The 20,000-nt window shown below is 45.0% G+C and overlaps 1 protein-coding gene across 11 annotated transcripts in view; it reads left to right on the plus strand.

Annotated features, from left to right (window-relative positions):
• Positions 1 to 20,000, plus strand: part of PROX1 (prospero homeobox 1) — a 59,509-nt gene that overhangs the window by 27,135 nt on the left and 12,374 nt on the right. For 7 of the 11 annotated variants that reach the window (XM_089777444.1, XM_089777445.1, XM_089777443.1 and 4 more), the window contains one exon: positions 3,220 to 3,293. The exons of the other annotated variants lie outside the window; for them this stretch is intronic. In XM_089777444.1, the coding sequence (XP_089633570.1) occupies positions 3,220 to 3,293 (74 nt within the window). The remainder of the gene's footprint in view (positions 1 to 3,219; positions 3,294 to 20,000) is intronic. 11 annotated transcript variants of the gene reach the window in all.

The raw sequence follows: 20,000 nt of genomic DNA on the forward strand, positions 1-20,000 counted from the left end.
AATTGTTAAACTGCATGGTGCAATCTTCAATGTAGTCTTATGACCTTATCTGATAAGTGCCAAGTCACACCCCCACAAGTTGGAAAGCAAAAAAGAAGTCTTGTAACACTAACATTGGCTCTAAAGGGCTTTAGTAAACTGAACATTTACAATATTTAGCATAATGAAAGTTCCTTCCTCACACTTCAGTGATGCTTTCCTGGTCTTCTGATATGATTAAAGTCTGATGTAAAGTTCTTCCTCTTAAATCACCTATACTGCATTTTGTAACCCCTCTTCCTTTGCTGGTAAGTGAAACTCACACACTTTAATGCACCCAAACTGACTATTAGGAAAAAAGTGAAAAAAACAGGTGTGCCACAGATTCGCAGGCTGTGCCACAGATTTGCTCAGGAAACTCTAATGCTATGTTCCTTTTGTTGGAAGTGTCAGCTTTTAGCAAAGTCAAATAAGATGCTTAACAAGCTACACGTCCTATCATTTTAGCTTTGCCATTGTCGTCTTGTGGCTCAATGCCAGAGATAGATTCAACACCTCCAACAGGACACAGTGACTTATCTTTTTTTTTTTTAATGTTGCATAGATTTGTTTCTGTATTTGTTTTCTCCTGTAAGGTCAAGTGAAACAGAACGTGCAGTTAATATAGCTGTACAGGGAAATTCAGGCTGATAGGAGAATGGCAAATTTGATTTCTTCAGTAAAGGTGGAAAAAGCTCACATTTGCCTTGGGGCGGGTTTTATTTTTTACAAATGAAAAACAGTTCATCCTTCCTCTCTGAACCAGAATTTATATATCACACTGTAGATGGAGAAGAAGGTCAGAAAGAGCCAGCAGCTTGCTGAGCCACTCCATATCTATGGTATTTCTAGGGAGCCCAGCACCAAGATATCAATAACTAAGATTCACGTCCAGTTACCCACATAGATTCCATTCCACTTTTGTTTTAAAGGCACTTACTCTATCCCCCCTTCAGAATCAGAACCTATAATATCTCTGCAGCTCATGGTTACAACCAGAATGGGACACTGGCAGGCAAGGGAGATCACTGACCCACTGGTGTGAAAGAGGCAAAAGACTGAAATACAGCATGGTTTGTAAAAGGCAGAGAATGTTGGCCTTCAGATGGCACCTGGATTTCAGCTCCTATATGGCTCCCATTCTTATTTCAGTCCTGTCACTTGCAGGATTTTCCTTTACTCTCACCTATTAAAGAGATTGTAGTCTCCCCAGGACTCCACATTCTGACTTCCCCGCAGGAGGCTGAGACTGCCACATTCTCAGCTGTGATGTTTCAGGGTATGTATACACTGCAGGGTAAACTTTGGGGGTACTGGGACTAGAGTCAGCTGATCCATGTTAGGGAATCCTGAGGTTGAGCATCTACACTGTATTTTAACCCTGTGCTAAGACTTTTCCAACCCACACTTAAACCTAGGGCTCTTGCATTCACACTGCAGCACAGAGACCTGAGTCAAAGCAACCACATCCCAGAGCCCTTAGCACCTCTTAGCCCTCCTCTCCAACTCTAGCCTAGGACCATGCTGCACGGTGGGAAAACATTACTCTCTGCCCTGCATGTTACCAGGAAGCTGCTCATTTTGCAACAGGCTAGATTGGTTCACTCTCCATTGCAAACCCAGAAAGCTCCTCTTTCAGTAGGGTGGGTTGCAGATTGTTGGAATAAAGGGAACTATTGAAGTTGATCCATGCAATTGTGGGATAGTTCCAGCACCATGTCTACACTGCAAAGCAATAGGGCTCAGACCCTGGGTCTGGGCTTAATTTGAGCTTGAACTCTACAGGCCTGCAGCATCTTGGGAACCTGGGTCCAAGCTCAGAGTTAGCACAATTGCAAAGTAGGTGTAAAGAAAGGGGTGGGTTTGAGCCCAGGATGAAGCACAGGTTTACTTTTCAGTGTAGACATACCATTAGGGTTCTCTCCCCTAGCACTGGGCAATCTGGTTGTTGTCCTTCCACTTACATCTCAACTTATCTAAAACGTCTGGAGTAAGCAAACAAACACTCAAGTAAGCTATTGCAGACTGTCCCTCTGAGTTCCACTTGCATGTTGTTTCACAGGAATTCGCCCAGTCCTGCAGAGGTACATCTCCAAGCTTAGCATAATGGTGAAACTTAAGCCCAAGTGCATTATTTTTATAAATACACTATATGTCTTTTTGCCACAGTGAAGGATGAAATGACAATTGCCTTTTTTTTTTTTTTTTTTTTTTTGCACATCATTGGTTATGGCATATTTGCACACAGGAGTCTGCAAAATACAATGGTCTGTCTTAGAAGCTGAAAAAAGCTGGTTATGAGGTTCACTTTATTTTATGTGGAAAAAGTGATATGAAGTCAGGGAAAACCTAATTAATACCCTGATGTTGCAAAGACCCACTTGCTTAACTGCTGACATGACACGTTAATCCCACAGGGTATGTCTCCGCTGCAGTAAAACATCTGTTGACTGGACCAAGTCAGCTGACTCAGGCTTGGGGACGGGCTGTGTGGGGTATAACATTGCAGTGTATTGACCCCTGGGCTCAGGACCTTTCCCATTCATGCAGTCCCAGAGCCTGGGCTCCAGCCTGAGCCTGGAGTCTACTCTGTTGCCTGAGTCCTGCCAGTCTGAGTCAGCTGACCTGGGCCAGTTGCGGGTGTTTTACAGCAGAATAGACATAGACAGTTAAATAAATGGGAATTGGGTTTATTTACACAAACACAAATAAGAAAACATTCATCTAAGCACCTGAAGAATAAGTCAGAGAAATGCCAGTGGCTCAAATTTTCCAGCATGACTTGTCATTTTAGGAGCCTCCATTTTGGGTGGCTCAGCTGGAAATGCCTGAAACCCAGACTCTGAAAATGCTATTCAAAGCATCGCCAAATGCGCATCCTAAATAAATAGCAATTTTTGAAACTCCTGGACACTAACGTTCTCATTTTAGAAGACCATAGTCTTTTGCTTGAGCATGACTCCTCGTGACCTCAATTGAGGTGCATCAAAGGGACAATTAAACCCTTAATGTCTGATTCTCATTTATACTAAGGTCAATTTACTGTGCTTTTTCAATCTTATAGGGGCTTTAAACCAGGATTTATACCCCCTTTAAGGCCCCTGTACACAACTAGGGCAGGGTAAATTGGTTTTAGTGTAAGAGGAAATCAGACCTTATAATTTACAAGCTTCTTACTTGCTCCCCTTATGGACATTTCAGGTATTCAAGATACCGCACAGAGGCAGAGAGGCACAGAGGCAGCCTGTACATTTCAAATGCATTACCAGGACTAGGTGACAACAGCCTTATTTTCATATTATTCTCCTCTCACTTTCTATTCAGCTTTACATCTCCTTACTCAGCATAGCATACCATGACCTTTTTTAGCACTCTTTTAAAAAGGCAAATGACTTATTACTTGTGAGCTGCAGCAAAAGAGTAGAAAAGTTATTGTGCAGATTGTGAATAACAAGCAATTTAGGAAGGGCTTATTATTGTCATCAGTCCTTTAAAGGAAAATTGAGCACACATATTTAGGAAGATTCCACACACACATGCTCCAAAAGGTGACCTTTCATTAGAAATACTGTTCTCTGAATTTTTGCCTATGATGTCCCATGTGTTTTTTGTTTAAAAAGAAGAAAACAGCTTAGAGAGACACTTTTTGGGGGGGAAAAAATCTGTTTTCCTTGCAACTTTCACAGGAGATTAAATGTATTTGTAAAACTTACAAAATTCAGGTACCTTTAGACCAGGGGTGAGAAACCTTTTTTGGGTTGGGGGCCACTGACCCACAAAAAGATCAGTTAGGGGCCGCACACAAAAGCCCCTCACCGACATGGCACCCAACCGAGAAGGAGAAAGACACCCCCCACATTCCCCTCGCACACCAGAACCTAGGGGGCCCAGCCTAGTAGATTTTGTGTGCTCCAGCTCCACCAGTACAGGCTCCCCTGTGCAGGGAGGGTCCTGAGCCTTGGGGGCCGGATCCAGACAAGCCAGGGCCACATCCAGCCCCCAGGCCTGAAGTTCCCTACCTCTGCTTTAGACTGTGCAGACACTGTACATACCATTTATTTACTACTCGGTAATCAATTTCTTGCTTAGTTTAATTGCAAGCAACAACTTGAAGGGAAACTTGAAGAGAAAAGTTGCCACACTTGGAGACAGAAGTCTGTCTCACAACTACTCTTCATTTTTATATTTATTTCCTTTAGGTTCAAGATATTCATTGGTATAATGAGTCTGGGCCATTGATTTATTATCTGGGTTTTTTTTAATGTCATTACATTTTAGCTCCCTCTGCCTTTTTGTCATTGGGTTACATTTAAGCACAGCAAGATCGACTTTAAACCTCCTTACTCAACAGCTTTATTAGTTATAACATACCATGACCTTTCTCGACATTCTTAAAGAAAAAGATACAGTGTAATGTCACTTTACTTTGCTTATTGTTCTTTGTTGAGATGAACAAAGCATTTTCTACAGTGGCTATAGCACATAATTATACAGCTTTCAATAGCGGTGTCTTGGCACATATCAAAGTTCAGAAGAGCCTTTGGGAAAAAAAAGATGTTTTGTGACAGCCTAGGGAGGGTCTCATCTTTCCTTCAGAAAATAGTTCAAGGCTCTTCTGTCAAGCTTCCCTACTTAGAGCTTTTTCTCCTCCTGCTTCATAAAGTTTAAAGGGGATTCAGTGGAGTTCTATGATCTATTTCCTTTGAAAGATTGTTCCTTTGCACAGAGAAGTCCTTTGACTTCAAGAGTTCACAGATTCATGTCTTTAGGTATCATATGTCTGACCTTATCAGTTACTCTATTTAATGTAGCAGAAAAAGTCTCAACTCTTTGTGTTTGTCTGTTTTGCCTCTGTGAAATGATTTGGTGAAAAGACCATCCTTTTTAACACACCACTGAGAGGCCGTTTCTGACTGTAACCTACCCTGTGGCTCTTCTAAAAAAAATTGTCCTTGTGTTTTGTATATGGATGATTTCACAGTGAGAATAGAATTATACAAGGACAGACACACATTAAAAAAAATCTTTTGCTCTTTTTTTCCTAAATGATCTATTGGCTATTTTGGTGGCTGCTACTCTGGTTCCCCAACAGGCACAACCATTTAACAAACACAGAGATAGCGGCTGGAGTGCTGGGCCAGCAGTAGGTGTTCCCTTGCTTCGACCTACCCCAAAGGCCTTCATAATTAATTGTCCTTCAGAGATGAGGAAAGTTCAGAGACAGTGTGTGTAGCGATGTCTATTGTCTGACATTCAGTTCTCCTTCCCTCCGCTCTTTTTCTTCATTCCACAAAGGGTTATCAATAGGAGCAGAGAGCAAGCTCTCTTCTAACAGCTGCTGGTGATGGTTGTATCTTTCTGTAGAACATATTGTATTCAGCCATCTATGGATTAAATAGCTGAAAAAAGTTCTAACAACCTTTTTGAACTAGCAAGCATGTTTATTTCATCTAGATTACACAGCTATTTAACTATTTAAAACTTCTTCAGAGCCTCCTATTTTTACTTTGAGTGGAAGATTAGAAATTAGCATCATTATGGGAAACTATTCTGGGGAAATTTTGGTCAATACATGAACATTTTTTTTCTTTGTGTCAGTTTTGATCAGCTTCTTCCTTCCATGCCCAAAACAAACATAGGTTTTGAGGGGAGACGTGGATGCTTAATGGAATATCCATAAAAGAAAATATTGGTATAAACACCAACAGAAACAAACACGTGCCTGGTTATTTAAAAAAACCCTACTACAATGCCAATAACTTCAAACTGCAAAGAAGCTGTAGTTTTCTAACCGATTATTAATAGTGTTGCACCTTCTGTGATTAATTTAGAATCCTCTGTGGCATAATTATTAAACTTCATATACAACAGAACAAAATGGCATACATGCTTTCCTTGTTTACCCTAATGATATGCTAAACAAAGATATGGTGCAGTTAGCAGATATGTGAGAAGTACAGTCAAATTAAACCTGTCTATTAACAATTGTTACATTACTGTTGTAGTTAATAGGGTGAAGCCAAAAAAAAGACAAATACAATTATTCTTCTCTTGGACAGTTAAACTAGCAAACTAGGAAGGTTTTTAATTCACCAAGACAATATCAATGCTCTTCACAGACATAACCATATGACTTTAAAAAGAATAAGCTCATCAAAATATTCTGAGCCCCATGGCACGTCCTTCATGTTAAGACGAGCTGAAGAGAAACCAAAATCAATGATTGTACTGATTAAGTTGTTGTGCAAGGCATTTTGCAACAGGTTTTCTGTATTTAAGAAGAAACTACATATGAGGTACACACAACAAATACAGTAATGCAAAAATGGTCATAAAAAATTAAAGTTAGTCTTATGAATCTTTCATTAGAAACAATGAAAAGAGACACTGGTGAAGCCAGTTCTTTGTTCTGAGCTACTCTGATAGGGGCTGATCCTGCAAACAGACCTGCACTTTAAGAGCTTTACTCTTATGAAAAGACCCTTGGCTCTTTGAGTGAAGCTACTCTCTGCCAGATTGAGTCCATAGCTTTCCAGTGCTGGTTCAGTTTCTCAAACAGATGTTCCCTTTAAAAATTGACAAAAATAACATTACAATTAAGAACCCCCCCCCCCCACACACACAACTAGAGAGCTGTACCATGACAGACACCTACCTTATACGGAAAAAACTGCTAGGAGTTTTAAGGCTACTTGGTGTTTTTCGGATTACTCCCTACTGCAAATAACCTGTTAAGTACTGACTTGCCCTGAGCACTGTTTTACTCCTGATCAATAAAATAATAAGCTTGTATTTTAACGTTCAAAATATTTTGCTTTTCTAGTGTCATTCATGGAGAATGCTGTGCCAAATGTACTCCTCTCCTTGTTTGAGTTTTGAATGTTATTTTGAGTGAAATCCTGAGATAGTTCCAGCTGTATGGTTTTTACAATTATTTACCGATAACCCCTTCTTTTTGTCTTTCCCTTTTCTCCTCCTCCCCCCACCCCCAAGATTGGCAAAGTCTTTGGACTCCTACTGCCATTTCATTTTGCATTCAACAAGGGGTAGGGGGAATTGAAACGTCAACTGGAGACTAAGAAAAGCATCAATTTATAGTGCTTTAGCCTTACACAATTCAAGATTTCTTTTGGTAGCTGCACACATTATACCCTCATCGCTTCAACTCTCTTGGGGCAGTGGCAGTAGTGAGGAATGGCTATTTCTTCCTGTGTGTGTACTCAGGCCTCTAAAGACTCTTATTTATTCTCTCCCATGTCACCTTGTGTACAGTCTGGTCTGTGACACTGATGGTGATTATGTCATTATTTTGCTCTGGGGGCTTTGGCACATCTGCAGAGCTGATGCACATCTTCTTTGTTACGCTGGCATACGTCCCATATCGCAAATGCTTCATTAGCCTTACTGCCTGCCTCCTTGCCAGACAAGAATGCCCAAATCCAAGCATCTTTTTTGCTCTGTTCTTTTGTATCCATGATGAGCCTTTATTCATCTTCCTAGTTCTTCCCTGTTTTCCATTTCCCTGTGTGAAGCTGAATTCCATATGGCCTCATTTCTCCCAGCTCATCCCAGATAAGCAGTGGGACACAAGGTGAATTTTAAACCCTTTTAGCCCACACTGATCCCTTACAATTCTTCATGATTTTTCATTCATTGCTGCAACTCAGTAGATTAGGAACATTTCAAAATTGTAGTTGCGGGGGGCGGTTAGAAGGAACCAATTAATTGTGTGTTAGGTCTTGATGTATGTTCCTACTGTTGGTATCAGGTAACAGTTATGTTAATTTTTTTCTTTTGTCACTACATCACAATATTTCATTCCAAACTTTTTGAAAAGTAGTGTTAAATTGCGAACGGGGAACTATTCTTGCAATCACGGTGTACCTGATAGAGGATGCACTGTGTTTTCTTATCACTGCTTCATAAATGCATTTTTCATGTTCTGTGCTTGATTATCCTATAAACCAAGGTAAACTTTTTCTCCTCAAAATGTGCTCAGAGCTGTTCTACACAAATCACACAGCAGAGTGGATAGTGCTGCTTCAAAGCAGGTTAGCTACTCAGATGTGACCATTCATTTCCCAGAGTTTAACTCACCCACATCCTATTTAAACATGGGGTGAGATCTTCAGCTGGTGTAAACTGGCTGCCAGAGACAAGAGACCCATGTTGATTTCCTGACAGCTGAGAATCTGGCCTTCCATAATATTAGTGTAAACTCAGATGAAGATTTAAGTTTTTAAATAAATATTAATTGATAGAATTCTTTTACCATTTTAGAACACTAAAAACTGAATATAGACCTGGCTTTGGAGTCTTTCCTTATCTTTAATGAATGTTCACACTCCTCCCCCACATACACCCCCAGTGGATACGTTTTCGCAGAGTGGAGTGGGTTTATAACGGTATGAGTCCCCTTGGCTTTAATGCACTCTCCTCTCCTCCCTGTCCTATAGGTCTTTGAATTGCTATTCCTAAGTGTATGAAGTATTTAAAAGCCTCATCGATATATTTTGAAAAGGCAGTGTGGGGCCTTTGGGAAACAACAGCTAATCATAGAGTGTGGCTAATTTCTATTACTTGAGAACCATGAAAGAGATCCGGTATCATCATAAGCGATGTCCACACCACCCTCCCACTCAATTGTCCCCTTTCCCATGACAACGAAGATGATTGAGTTGGTAAAACAACAGCGTTACAAGTTTGTTGTGACTCCATTCTTATGGCAGCATAGAATAAGCCCATCATAGCACCGTTATTTCAAACAACACCCCGTATGGATACAATTCAGTCCAGTGATATAGGTCCATTATAAGGCCATGAGGAGGGGGTTACTGGGCAAAACAATTATAAATGATGCCCATGAAAGGCCCATGCCATGTGCCAGTACAAGATATAATACAACCTTTAAAACTGAAGCCTCAGTACACTGATACAATATTGAAGTGGCACCATTTCCCTTCAAGATTAAGAAAAACAACATGAAGGCTCTCACAGCAGCTGGAGAATCAGCTCTATCTAGGGGTATGTCTACTCTACAGCGCTAATTCGAACTAACTTAGTTCAAATTAGTTAATTCGAACTAAGCTAATTTGAATTAGCGCATCCAGACTTAAAAACTAGTTCGAATTAGCATGTCCACATTGAATGGACCCTGAACCGAGGTTAAGGCTGGCCAGAAGCAGTGCCGGCAGGGCATCAGAGTAGGACTTAGAGCGTGGAGCTGCTGTCTCAGGCTAGTTGAGGGCTGTGCTTACAGGGACCCGACCCCCACCCCGGACAGACAGTTCTCACGGATTCCTCGCTTGCAAAGCAGTCCGGGCTTGGAGTGCCCTGAGTGCCCACACTCGGCACATCACAGCACTCGGCCATCAGCCCGGCTGCACTTGCTGCAGGCTGCCATCCGGGGGGGGGGATCAACTAAGGGGCTGCAGGAGAGCTTCCACCCCGAGGAGCCCGCAGAGCCACCCCAGTCCTCCCCATTGGGGGCTTGTACCCCATTCCTCCCTCACCTCCTTCCACTTGCCCCTCCCTAGCCCTCCTTCCTGATGTACAAAATAAAGGACACGTGTGTTCAAAAATAGAAACTCTCTTTATTGAACAAAACTCGGGGAGACTGGGAAAAGGAGCTGGGAGAGGGGAAGAGAAAGGGTGGGAGAGGGGAGGGCAACTAAAATGATCAGGGGTTTGGAACAGGTCCCATATGAAGAGAGGCTAAAGAGACTGTGACTTTTCAGCTTAGAAAAGAGGAGACTTAGGGGGGGATATGATAGAGGTCTATAAATGCAGGAGTGGTGTGGAGAGGGTGCATAAAGAAAAGTTCTTCATTAATTCCCATAATAGAAGGTCTAGGGGACACCAAATGAAATGAATGGGTAGCAGGCTTCAAACTAATAACAGAAAGTTCTTCTTCACAAAGCAAATAGTCAACCTGTGGAACTCCTTGCTGCAGGAGGCTGTGAAGGCTAGAACTAGAACAGAGTTTAAAGAGAAGTGAGATAAAGTCATGGAGGTTGGGTCCCTGGAGTGCTATTAGCCAGAGGGTAGAAATGGTGTCCCTGGCCTCTGTTTGTGGAAGGCTGGAGATGGATGGCACGAGACAAATGGCTTGGCCATTGTCTTCGGTCCATCCCCTCCAGGGTCCCTAGTGTTGGCCACTGTCGGCAGACAGGCTACTGGGCTAGATGGACCTTTGGTCTGACCCAGGACGGCCATTGTAAGCTCAGGGCTCAGGGTCGGGGGTCTCAGTGGACTACCTTGATTTTCATGCACACCTGCTCCTGGGTGGCCAGGCTGGCAGCTATCCTGCCCTAGACGACCACTTTCCTGTGCCTAGTGCGGAGGTCATGGACGAGGTCCACGATGTCCGCACTAGACCAGGCGGCCGCCTGCCTCTTGCGGCCCCGGGCAGATTCCTGGGAGCCGCCAGCCTGGTCCCGGGAAGAGGCGGAGGGCTGGGTGGCAGCGGGTGGCTGGCTCGAGCCATGCCAGGTGCAGGATATGCTGGCTGGGTGCTGGCAGGCTTGCACCTGGCACGGGCACCGTAGCCAGCCCATGCCCCTTTAAGGGCTCCGGGGCCGGGAGGGGGGCAGAAGAGTTTCCCTGGTGGTGCCCAGAGTGGCCACCAGGGAAAGTTGGGGAGGGCTAGCCTCCCACTAGTTCGAATTAAGTGGCTACACAGTCCTTAATTCGAACTAGTTAATTCAAACTAGGCATTAGTCCTCGTAGAATGAGGTTTACCTAGTTCGAATTAAGTGCTCTGCTAGTTCGAATTAAGTTCGAACTAGCGGATCGCTAGTGTAGCGCCTATCAAAGTTAATTCGAACTAACGTCTGTTAGTTCGAATTAACTTTGTAGTGTAGACATACCCTTTGTGCTTATGTGGGCCTCATCACTGTAGTATCTGAGCACCTGCCAAATATTCAATAATAGAATGAACAATCTCTCTCTCTCTTTCTCTCTCTTCCTTGCCAAGCTTGTATGAGGACTAGCTCAATTAGCATGTGTGTGTGAGAGAGAAAGGTACAGTGGGAAGAGCTTCCTGAGAAAAAGCAGAGTTAAACAGAAGTTTTCCATTTCATTCAGAACAGGGTGAGGTTTGTGATCATTCTTAACTCTTGAGGGAGTCAGTTCCCATGGTGGGGACCGGATTATTTAAAAGTTCCACCCCGACACTCATGAGCCTCCCCCTTGCCCCAATGTCCCAGAGTTATTGTGGGGTGTTCTGATCTCTCAGGTAGCTAGGGCCAGACCAGAGGAGGAGTTTGACCTTAGCTCAGGGAGTCAGCATAAAGAGCAGAGGACCAGGGGAGTGGGCATTGCAAAGCAGACAGACTGCTGCATTGAGCGAGATGAGCAGGAGAACGCTGGCACACAGGCACAAGAATGTATTTAAAACAGCAGGCCACAACTTTATTAACTTCAATATTAAAGGAGAAGCTTTTAACTACCAGGCATCAGTTGGGTCTTTGGGCAGGGGAAAAGTGCTGAACGGCCTCAGGCCATGCAACCAGACAATGAGGGCAAGTTCTCTTAGGCAGCCCCCTGCTATTCAGTTCCCAGTTCAGTCCAATACAGAATCCCATGCAAGGAGGGGACAGATGAGAGGAAACTCAGTCTGTGAAGATTTCGGATCTCCTCTCACCTCACAGGCTCACCCATCCGTGGGGTGTGCGCTTGCCTTTTGCTGAGGTGCTGCCTTGGTGAAGCTTCTGACCTGCATTAGGTACCAGTCACAAACTGCAATATTTATTAGCCCTCACACTCTTCTTTTGTTTATTTATTTTGAAATGTCACCTCCTTTGTCTTAACCCACCATATACCAGCTCTCCACAGCACTGTGAGGACAGTGGGAAAAGCCATGAACATCCTGCCAAATCTTTCCCAGCAAGAAAAATTCCTTGCCCGGCAAGACCTGGAAACCCAGCTTGGACAATTGCACCATCCGCAGGCAGTGTTCCCTTTAAGCTGAGTGCGTGGGCGGTGGCCCAGGAGAGATTCAGGTGCCACTCAGCTGATTGGCAGAGCTCCCACAATGGCAGCACGTGTTTCTGTTCATGGTGCACATTGGCACATGCCTTAGCACACAGAACAAAATTTATTCTGCACAGGATGGCAAAGATTAGAGGGAACATTGCCTACAGGGCAGGGTGGTTAGGAAAGCTTTTAGTAACAAGCTTGGATGCAGGGTGCCCAGAAATGCTTAATCATATGGCTTCACTGGAGCCAATCAACTTCCTTATCTCTCCCTCTCCAAATGATGAATGGGAGTCACGTGGAGGTGGAGTCATGTGGTGCTTGATCCCCACCTGTATTCTGAGCAGGGAGAGAGGCACGTGTTCCTTCCACTTCAGACATTCCCCTGCCCAGAGCATTACAGAGCCCCTGACCACAACCCCACATGCTAAGACAGAAAGGGGTATTTCCAGGCCTGGGACTTCATTCCTAGTGGCCCTCTTTCATCTCAGTGGGCTGCAAGATTGTTGTAACCCCAATGGTTTCCTGGGATAGGGTAGTTCTGCTAAGTGTGCTTGCATACCTAGAATTTGTGCAGTGAGCCATTTGAACGCATAGCACCCTTTGATTGGCTGTGTAGGGAGTGCATGGCTCTCACAGTCAGCATTGTGTGCAATCAGCACACCTCAAAGCTCATACGTGTGTCGCTTTGGTAATACCTGTAGGAAAACAAAATGTCTTGTGGGCCCACCACTGTCCTCAATAAATGACAGATTACAGCGGTTACAACTAATATCTCATTATTTCAGGCAGAACTGGCAAGGGTGCCTATACAGGCAGTCCCCGGGTTACGTACAAGATAGGGACTATAGGTTTGTTCTTAAGTTGAATCTGTATGTAAGTCGGAACTGGCGTCCAGATTCAGCCGCTGCTGAAACTGATCAGTTTCAACAGCGGCTGAATCTGGACGCCAGTTCTGACTTACATACAGATTCAACTTAAGAACCCCTGGCATTCCCAAGTCAGCTGCTGCTGAAACTGATCAGCGGCTGATTCCAGGAAGCCCGGGGCAGGGGCTTCCTGTAGTCAGCCACTGGTCAGTTTCAGCAGCGGCTGACTTGGGGACACCTGGGGCAGAGCAGCTGGGGTGCTGCAGGGTTGCTCCAGTAGCGCCGCCGCTCCTCGGCGCTACTGAACCAACCCAGCAGCACCCAAGCTGCTCTGCCCCAGGCGTCCTGATTCAGCCGCTGCTGAATCTGACCAGCAGTGGCTGAATCAGGACGCCTGGGGCAGAACAGCTGGGGTGCTGCCCGGTTGGTCCAGTAGCGCCCAGAGCGGCGCTGCGGGACCAACTGGCAGCGCCCCAGCTGCTGTACCACAGGTGTCCGGAGCAAAGCCACGGAGCACGGGGGCAGCGGGACAGCCCAGACGTGCCATGGCTGTCCTGCTGCCCTCGGGCTCCGTGGCTTTGCTCTGCTTTGCTCTCCGTCCCCCTGGTCTGCAGACCAGGGGGCCGGGGAGCAAAGCGGCGGAACACGCGGGCAGCGGACAGCCCAGACGCATCTGGGCTGTCTGCTGCCCGCGTGCTCCGCCGCTTTGCTCTGCTTTGCCCCCCCCCCCCGGTCTGCAGACCAGGGGGATGGGGGAGGAGGGGCAAAGCAGAGCCAAGCCTCGGAGCGCGTGGGCAGCGGACAACCTTGTCCGCTGCCCACGTCTTCCGCCGCTTTGCTTCCTCTCCCTGGTCTGCTGGAGACCAGGGAGAGGAATGGCCCCGTTCGTAACTGCGGATCCGACATAAGTCGGATCCGCGTAACTCGGGGACTGCCTGTACTAGAGTTTTATACCATGTAATATATTCTCTGTCAAAGCACTTTTAGATCCCAGCTCTCCCAGCAGAATTTCCCTGTGCAAGGGGCTGTTATTGGTGAAAGAGGCTCATATTCTTCAACATCCAGGCCCTGTCACCTGCCCTTTCTGTCTCAGTGTACAACACTCCTTTGTTGCCATTATTCCAGAAAACCTGTGGAGCATCCTCTCCACAGTCACTGTAAAGGAGCCAGAACTGGGTTTTCAGCCTCAACTTTGAATTTGCTCTTCTGGGCACAGGTGCCTGCAGTTCTATGGGTGCCTTCGTTCAGTACTTGTCAGAATGTGGTAGCATGGTAAGTAATGTTTCCCAGCATTGTAGGACATCCCTCGGAAAGCAGACCATGTTTAGACACAATGGGTCTGCATTAAAGGGGCAGTAAGTCAGACTAGTCTTGCATGTATCAGTTTTATTTCTCATTTAATGGCAGCTGTGTGTGTGTAAAAGTAACCAGGCAACTACGTTTTCTTTCTACTGTCCAACATATATTAAATCCCAAAACATCTTAAACTGTAGGCATTTTTTAGTGATTTTTCCGTACTGTTACAGTGCCATTAATGATGCAGTAGGTAAAGAGCTATCCATTGTAAATCCCTATATTCACACAGTTCTAGTGCAGGAGTAAAACCAGAAGAAAAATTCTGCAGAATGCAACTTGATAGTCAACCTGCAAGTAAAATGTTTTTGAGAACTTGCTTGGAGGACAGGGAAAAGAGAAGAAATTAGCATATTTTAAGAGGCAAGAAATCAAAATCCTTGTAATTTAAGACCCTCTTTTGTCTGTTTGAAATGTTAATATGTCCTTATGTTTAAAATGTGTGTCCCACCTCATGGCATTACTGCATTTCAGTGATGGGTACAGGACTCCTCTGTCTTATGAATACTTAACCTGGCGGAGGAAGGATAAGATTCCCAGAATGGGAGGTCGGTAATAGATGTCAAAGGGGTCTTTTCTCCCCTACCTTTTCCATATTGCTAAATGGGAATCAGGTCCCAGACATATCCCTTCTAGATGCAAAGGGTCTTGCACTATAGAATAGTTGCTCTGTCTGTCCATCCATAGCATGTGAATTGTACGTATCAGGTTAATATCTATGTGCTCTGCACTGTGTCCCTACGTGGAGCCCTGGACTCCTTCTATGTGAAATAGCTTCATTTAAATGCAAATGATTAAATCTAGGGTGTTGCATAGTATCCATTTTCACTACACCACCACTTTTGTGTCTCTGACGTTATCAGACAGCTCAGCACTCTCTCTGTCCCTTCCCTTCCATGGGCGAGCAAGGCTGTTCTTTCCCCTGCTATAAGCTGCAGTGGAGGCAGCAGGATTGCTAATAGCCCTGTAGCCTAAGCCTTTTTGCATGGGAGAGAGGGCAGGGGGTTGACCCTCCCTTTACTCTGGCATTTTAAAATTATTTTAGGGTTGTACATGAAAGGGTTGATTCAGCTTTGTGCTTTATTACTAGTTTGTTAGGAAAAAGGAAAGAATGCAAACGAAGCAGTAAACAACAGTTTTAAACCCCCCCCCCCCATATGTTTCCCTAATTTTTCTTTTTCAAACCCTTACAAGCTTGGCTGACGTGAGGCTAGAACTCTTCACTTCTCTGGAATAGCAGCTGGGGCACACATCACTAGCGTCAGCATTCCTGTATTCATTCTGCTCCTTCAGCACCACTAGAGCACTGGAGCCCTTGTGATGCTGGTGTGAGGGTCACTGTGGTGCGGAGGGTGACCGCATTGAGATCACTGTGATCCTCTCCCCAGATGAGTCACCCAGCAGGAGAGGGACAGTGCCCACAGGTGTGGAATATTTCTAGACTGCCGGGGACTGTTCCCCACCACTAGCTAGGTGCCCTCAGTGCCAAACTGAGGAGTGTGCCGTGATTCCAGCCTTTCCCTTTTTATATTCCAGTAAGCAAATTAGTTTTTAACATCACCAATCTGCAGAAACGCTTGGCCTGAAAGTGCCGCAGGCACAAATTTGAGTGAGGCTCAAAGACTGAATGCAATGATACTGTGGACTCTAGACTTCCATGAGGTGCCCCAGGCCACTTCCAGTGAATAAGTCACTGGGGTTAGTGCCGAGCTCCACTCCAATCTGAGAAGAGGAGATGACTGGGGAAATTATTTTAAATGATTCAATTATTAATTATTTCCCCCACAATTTAAGTATTATTCATTTGTATTTTTTAAATAAAAATACTTTTCCCCATATCTCTTCCTCTCTTTATAAGTGATGATGGAAGAGGCACTAGCCTTTTCATGCCTTGAGCCTATTTTTTTTTCTCCAAGGGGTCCAGAATGTTCAGTCAATTGTGTGATCTAATTAGCTGAAAATAGTTAATTTCCTTTACCTTATAAAGCACCTAATGCAGAAACTGTTAAATAATGTTAAGTGTCAGACTTAAACTGAGAACATTGGGCCATATGCTGCCCTAGCTTGTGCGCCAAAAAGTGTAGCTACTTACTCCAAAACCTGCCTCCAAATTCTCTGTGTAAGCCAAAGCCTCCTGCTTGGGATGCTGCCACACCAACTCAAAGCACAAAGATGGGCCCACGCAGCCATTCTACTTCCTCCAAAAAGAGGGTAGTGGTTTGAAAAATATAGAAAGATTCGGGGCAAAGGCCAAGCATTCTACTGGCTACCATGGAAAAACCAAACTGATTGCAAAGTAGCATTGCTTTGAGCAGCATTCACCTGGAAGTGCCAGAAATCTACGCCTTATAGCTACAAACTGCAGAAGGCTAGCCGCTGACGAAGAGGGCAAAAGGAGCATCTGCCCTAGGGTATAGCAATTTAAAATGGCCTGGGGCTTCTGGTCACCATGGCTGCCACTGCCTGGAGCCCCGGAACTTTTAAAATGGCTGCTGGAGCACCATGCCGCTCACTCTGGGTTACTCTGGGGAGGTAGGTGCCACTGTCTGGGTGTGTTGAGGGCTGTCTGTTCCTAGCCCTGCACCTCTGCCCAAGACTGCACCTCTACTGGGAGCACAGAGGTAGTCCCTCTGGGTATGTCTACACATTACTGGGTAATGTAGTCATCCGCAGTTGCAAATGAAGCCCGGGATTTGAATTTCCCGGGCTTCATTTGCATGAAGCTGGCCGGCGCCATTTTTAAATGCCGGCTAGTTCGAACCCCGTGCCACGCGGCTACACGCGGCACGGAGTAGCTAGTTCGGATTAGGCTCCTGTTCCACGAGGAGTACAGCTAGTTCGGATTAGAAGCCTAATCCGAACTAGCTACTCCATGCCGCGTGTAGCCGCGCGACATGGGGTTCGAACTAGCCGGCATTTAAAAATGGCGCTGGCCGGCTTCATGCAAATGAAGCCCGGAAAATTCAAATCCTGGGCTTCATTTGCAACTGTGGATGACTACATTACCCCTGCTAGTTCGAACTAGCGGGGCAGTGTAGACATACCCTTTCTCTCTACCATGTCCAGAAGCCCAGCGAGGCTGTCAGCTCCCCTGAGGCTAGCTCTATTTTCCTGCACTGCAGAGGGCACATCCTCTGGGTAGATCTGTCCTGATCCATTCAGAAAGGTAAGGTCTTCCTCTATGGCACCACACTGCTTGTTTCCACTAGGGTTCTCCCTGCAGGCTCAGGGATCCGCAAGGAGGGAGGGGGCTGATAGAGGTAGCTACAATTTCCCCTCAGTCCTGCATGAACTCAGCCCTGAAGTTCACTCAACTTAAGGTGGCATTAGATTTTGGTTGGCCCCCATCTTTGCTGTGGCACAGGGGTATTCCAGATGGAAATGGAGACAAGTGGATTGGAAAGAGTAGGGACCCTGAAACATAGTATGGGGGAGACAGTGGAGCTGCAGGATTTGACTGCCAAATGTGCCACCTAGAACTCTTGGTGAGGACTGTGGGATAGAAGGAATTTGGTCAAATGCTGCAGCCAGGGGAGCCTCAGAGTTTTCACTTGGCACCTTCTTAGGAGTCTGGTTATCACTTATTTGGGGCCATTGTGCTAGGTGCTGTACACACATCATGCTTATAAGAAGCACGCGGGATCTTTAAACACACACACCTATAGGGAAGAGAAAACAATTGTGCAATCTGTCCCAGTGCCAAAGAGCACAGAGTCTGAAAATGTAAAGCGAGAGAGAAGGTAGGTAAACCAGACAAGTGCAGGCATATAGTACAAGCAACACAAGCCTGTTTGTTACCTATAACAAGTTCCAGCCCAGTACTCTCACTGGACAAATAAGCACATGGAGGTGCCACTGCAGGGGAGGCGTTACTCGTTATAGGTCCACTCATGGGAGCAGCAGCTATGTCATGCACAATGGGTGGGAAGTCAATGCCAGCAGAGAGGTGGGGTGGTGCGCACTGGAGAAGGGTTTCTCTCTGCCTGTGAGAGTGGGTGTCATGCCATTTCCTAAAGCATATCAATACATATTTAACGGCTTGCTCACCCAACAGCCTCCACAAATGTCCCTCCTCCAAGCGGTGATGGAACTTACCTGGAGTTTCCTATGGATCCCTTCTCTTTTTGTGTTTTTCTCCCCACCTGGGAGTAGATTAGGACTCTAAATCACACCCTTTCCTCTGAATCTCATCACTGCTTAACATGATTTAAGTCAGCTATTCACCTTGCATCATTGTGGGCCCTTGTGAGCATTGTTCGTCCTTTTTAATATTTTTCCTCAGAGGAGCCATTTCCACTGAATCATCTTGTGCTGCTACTATGCCTTTGCCTGCACAGACTGGTCCATGCACCCTTAAAAAGCTGTTTAACTTGGAACTACACACACCAGAGTCCTCCCCCGATGGCAGACTTAGTCTTAGTCTTGGAGAGGGTCTGAGAGATGCTGTTTACACCTTATCCTTGGGTGAAGGAGCTCCTTGTGGAGTCGCTCACTGCTGCCACTATACAGCTCATCCAGCTGAAGGAGTGAGCCAGATTACCCCCATCCAACCTGTTTACCTCCCAGTCACACGATCTCGGGGGGGTGCAGCTCTGCAACGTGAGCAGCCTTCACCAGCTAAAGACCTCTGATCCCACGTCCACTAGAGAGTTTGGCTTTTCTATTTGGCAAAATGACTTGTTGCCCGCCAGGTTGGCATGAATAAAGATATGTTTTAAATCCATAAAGTCCTGCTATTGGAAAAAAACCCATTGCTGTCTTTCTGGATAATTTAACCTCTTCTGGCAGGCTGGCATCTTGAGTGATCTGTGCTGCATTTATTTCTGCCTGTTCATAATTAGCCTTTAAAGAAACAAACCCTCACACTCTCCAAGAATTCTACTTTATATAAAATTTGAAAGCAAAATCTATTCTGAGCCAATCTTATCATTATTAAAGTATGTTTATCCAGCTTTGTAGTAGGAACAAGCAGGCTGTTGAAGGCCACATAGTTTTCAAACCTTGGTTGCAACACTCTACCCCATTTTGAAACCGTCTTTATCTAGCCGAGAAAACTAAAATCTGTTTGACAGAGTAGCACTCCAGCCAGTTTATCTTGCAATATGCCTTTAGCTCACAGAGCCTATTGATTTCCTTAAATTAATGTTTACAGAATGCTACTGAATTTCACTCAACGGGACATTGTTCTTTTGAAGCTTTGTAAAATATGATACAGAATGTTATTGCCATTTGTTCCTTTGCTAAGACTGATGAAACATTTATTTTTTCAAGTGTAGCCTTGAACTATGGCTGTTTCCTACAAGTGTGTTTACTTTTGGAACATTAGTAATATGACACACTATCAGACACTGGCACAATACTTTGGTCAGACCACAGGCAAAACCTTTAAGTACAGTATAGCTAATCTAATCAGAAAAATGGACCTGAAGTTTAGCACCGACTAGACATAGACAGTACAAGAAAAGGTTTCAAGCACAGCCCAGCTGTCCTTGTCTGAAGAATCTTCAGATTCGTTTGGTGCAGTTGTCTGAAGCTGTGACAGTATTGAAACTGTTGTACTGGCCTTGGCGCTTCTAAACACAGGAGCATGCTTTTAAAGTCTCGGCTCTTTTTTTTCTAATTTTCAGAGAAAAAGTTTTAGACTCCCACAGCACAGGTCAAAGGCTTCATGCCTTAATCTCTGAAGAGGATTTAAAACTCTGTTCCAAAAAGCATATACGTTATTCTAATGTTAGTTCAGTTATTCACCTGATGATTTTATTAATATTTTCTGAAACCTAACTA

This window comes from Pelodiscus sinensis, chromosome 3, assembly GCF_052426305.1.
Source record: "Pelodiscus sinensis isolate ZL-2025 chromosome 3, ASM5242630v1, whole genome shotgun sequence".
NCBI lineage: Eukaryota > Metazoa > Chordata > Testudines > Trionychidae > Pelodiscus > Pelodiscus sinensis.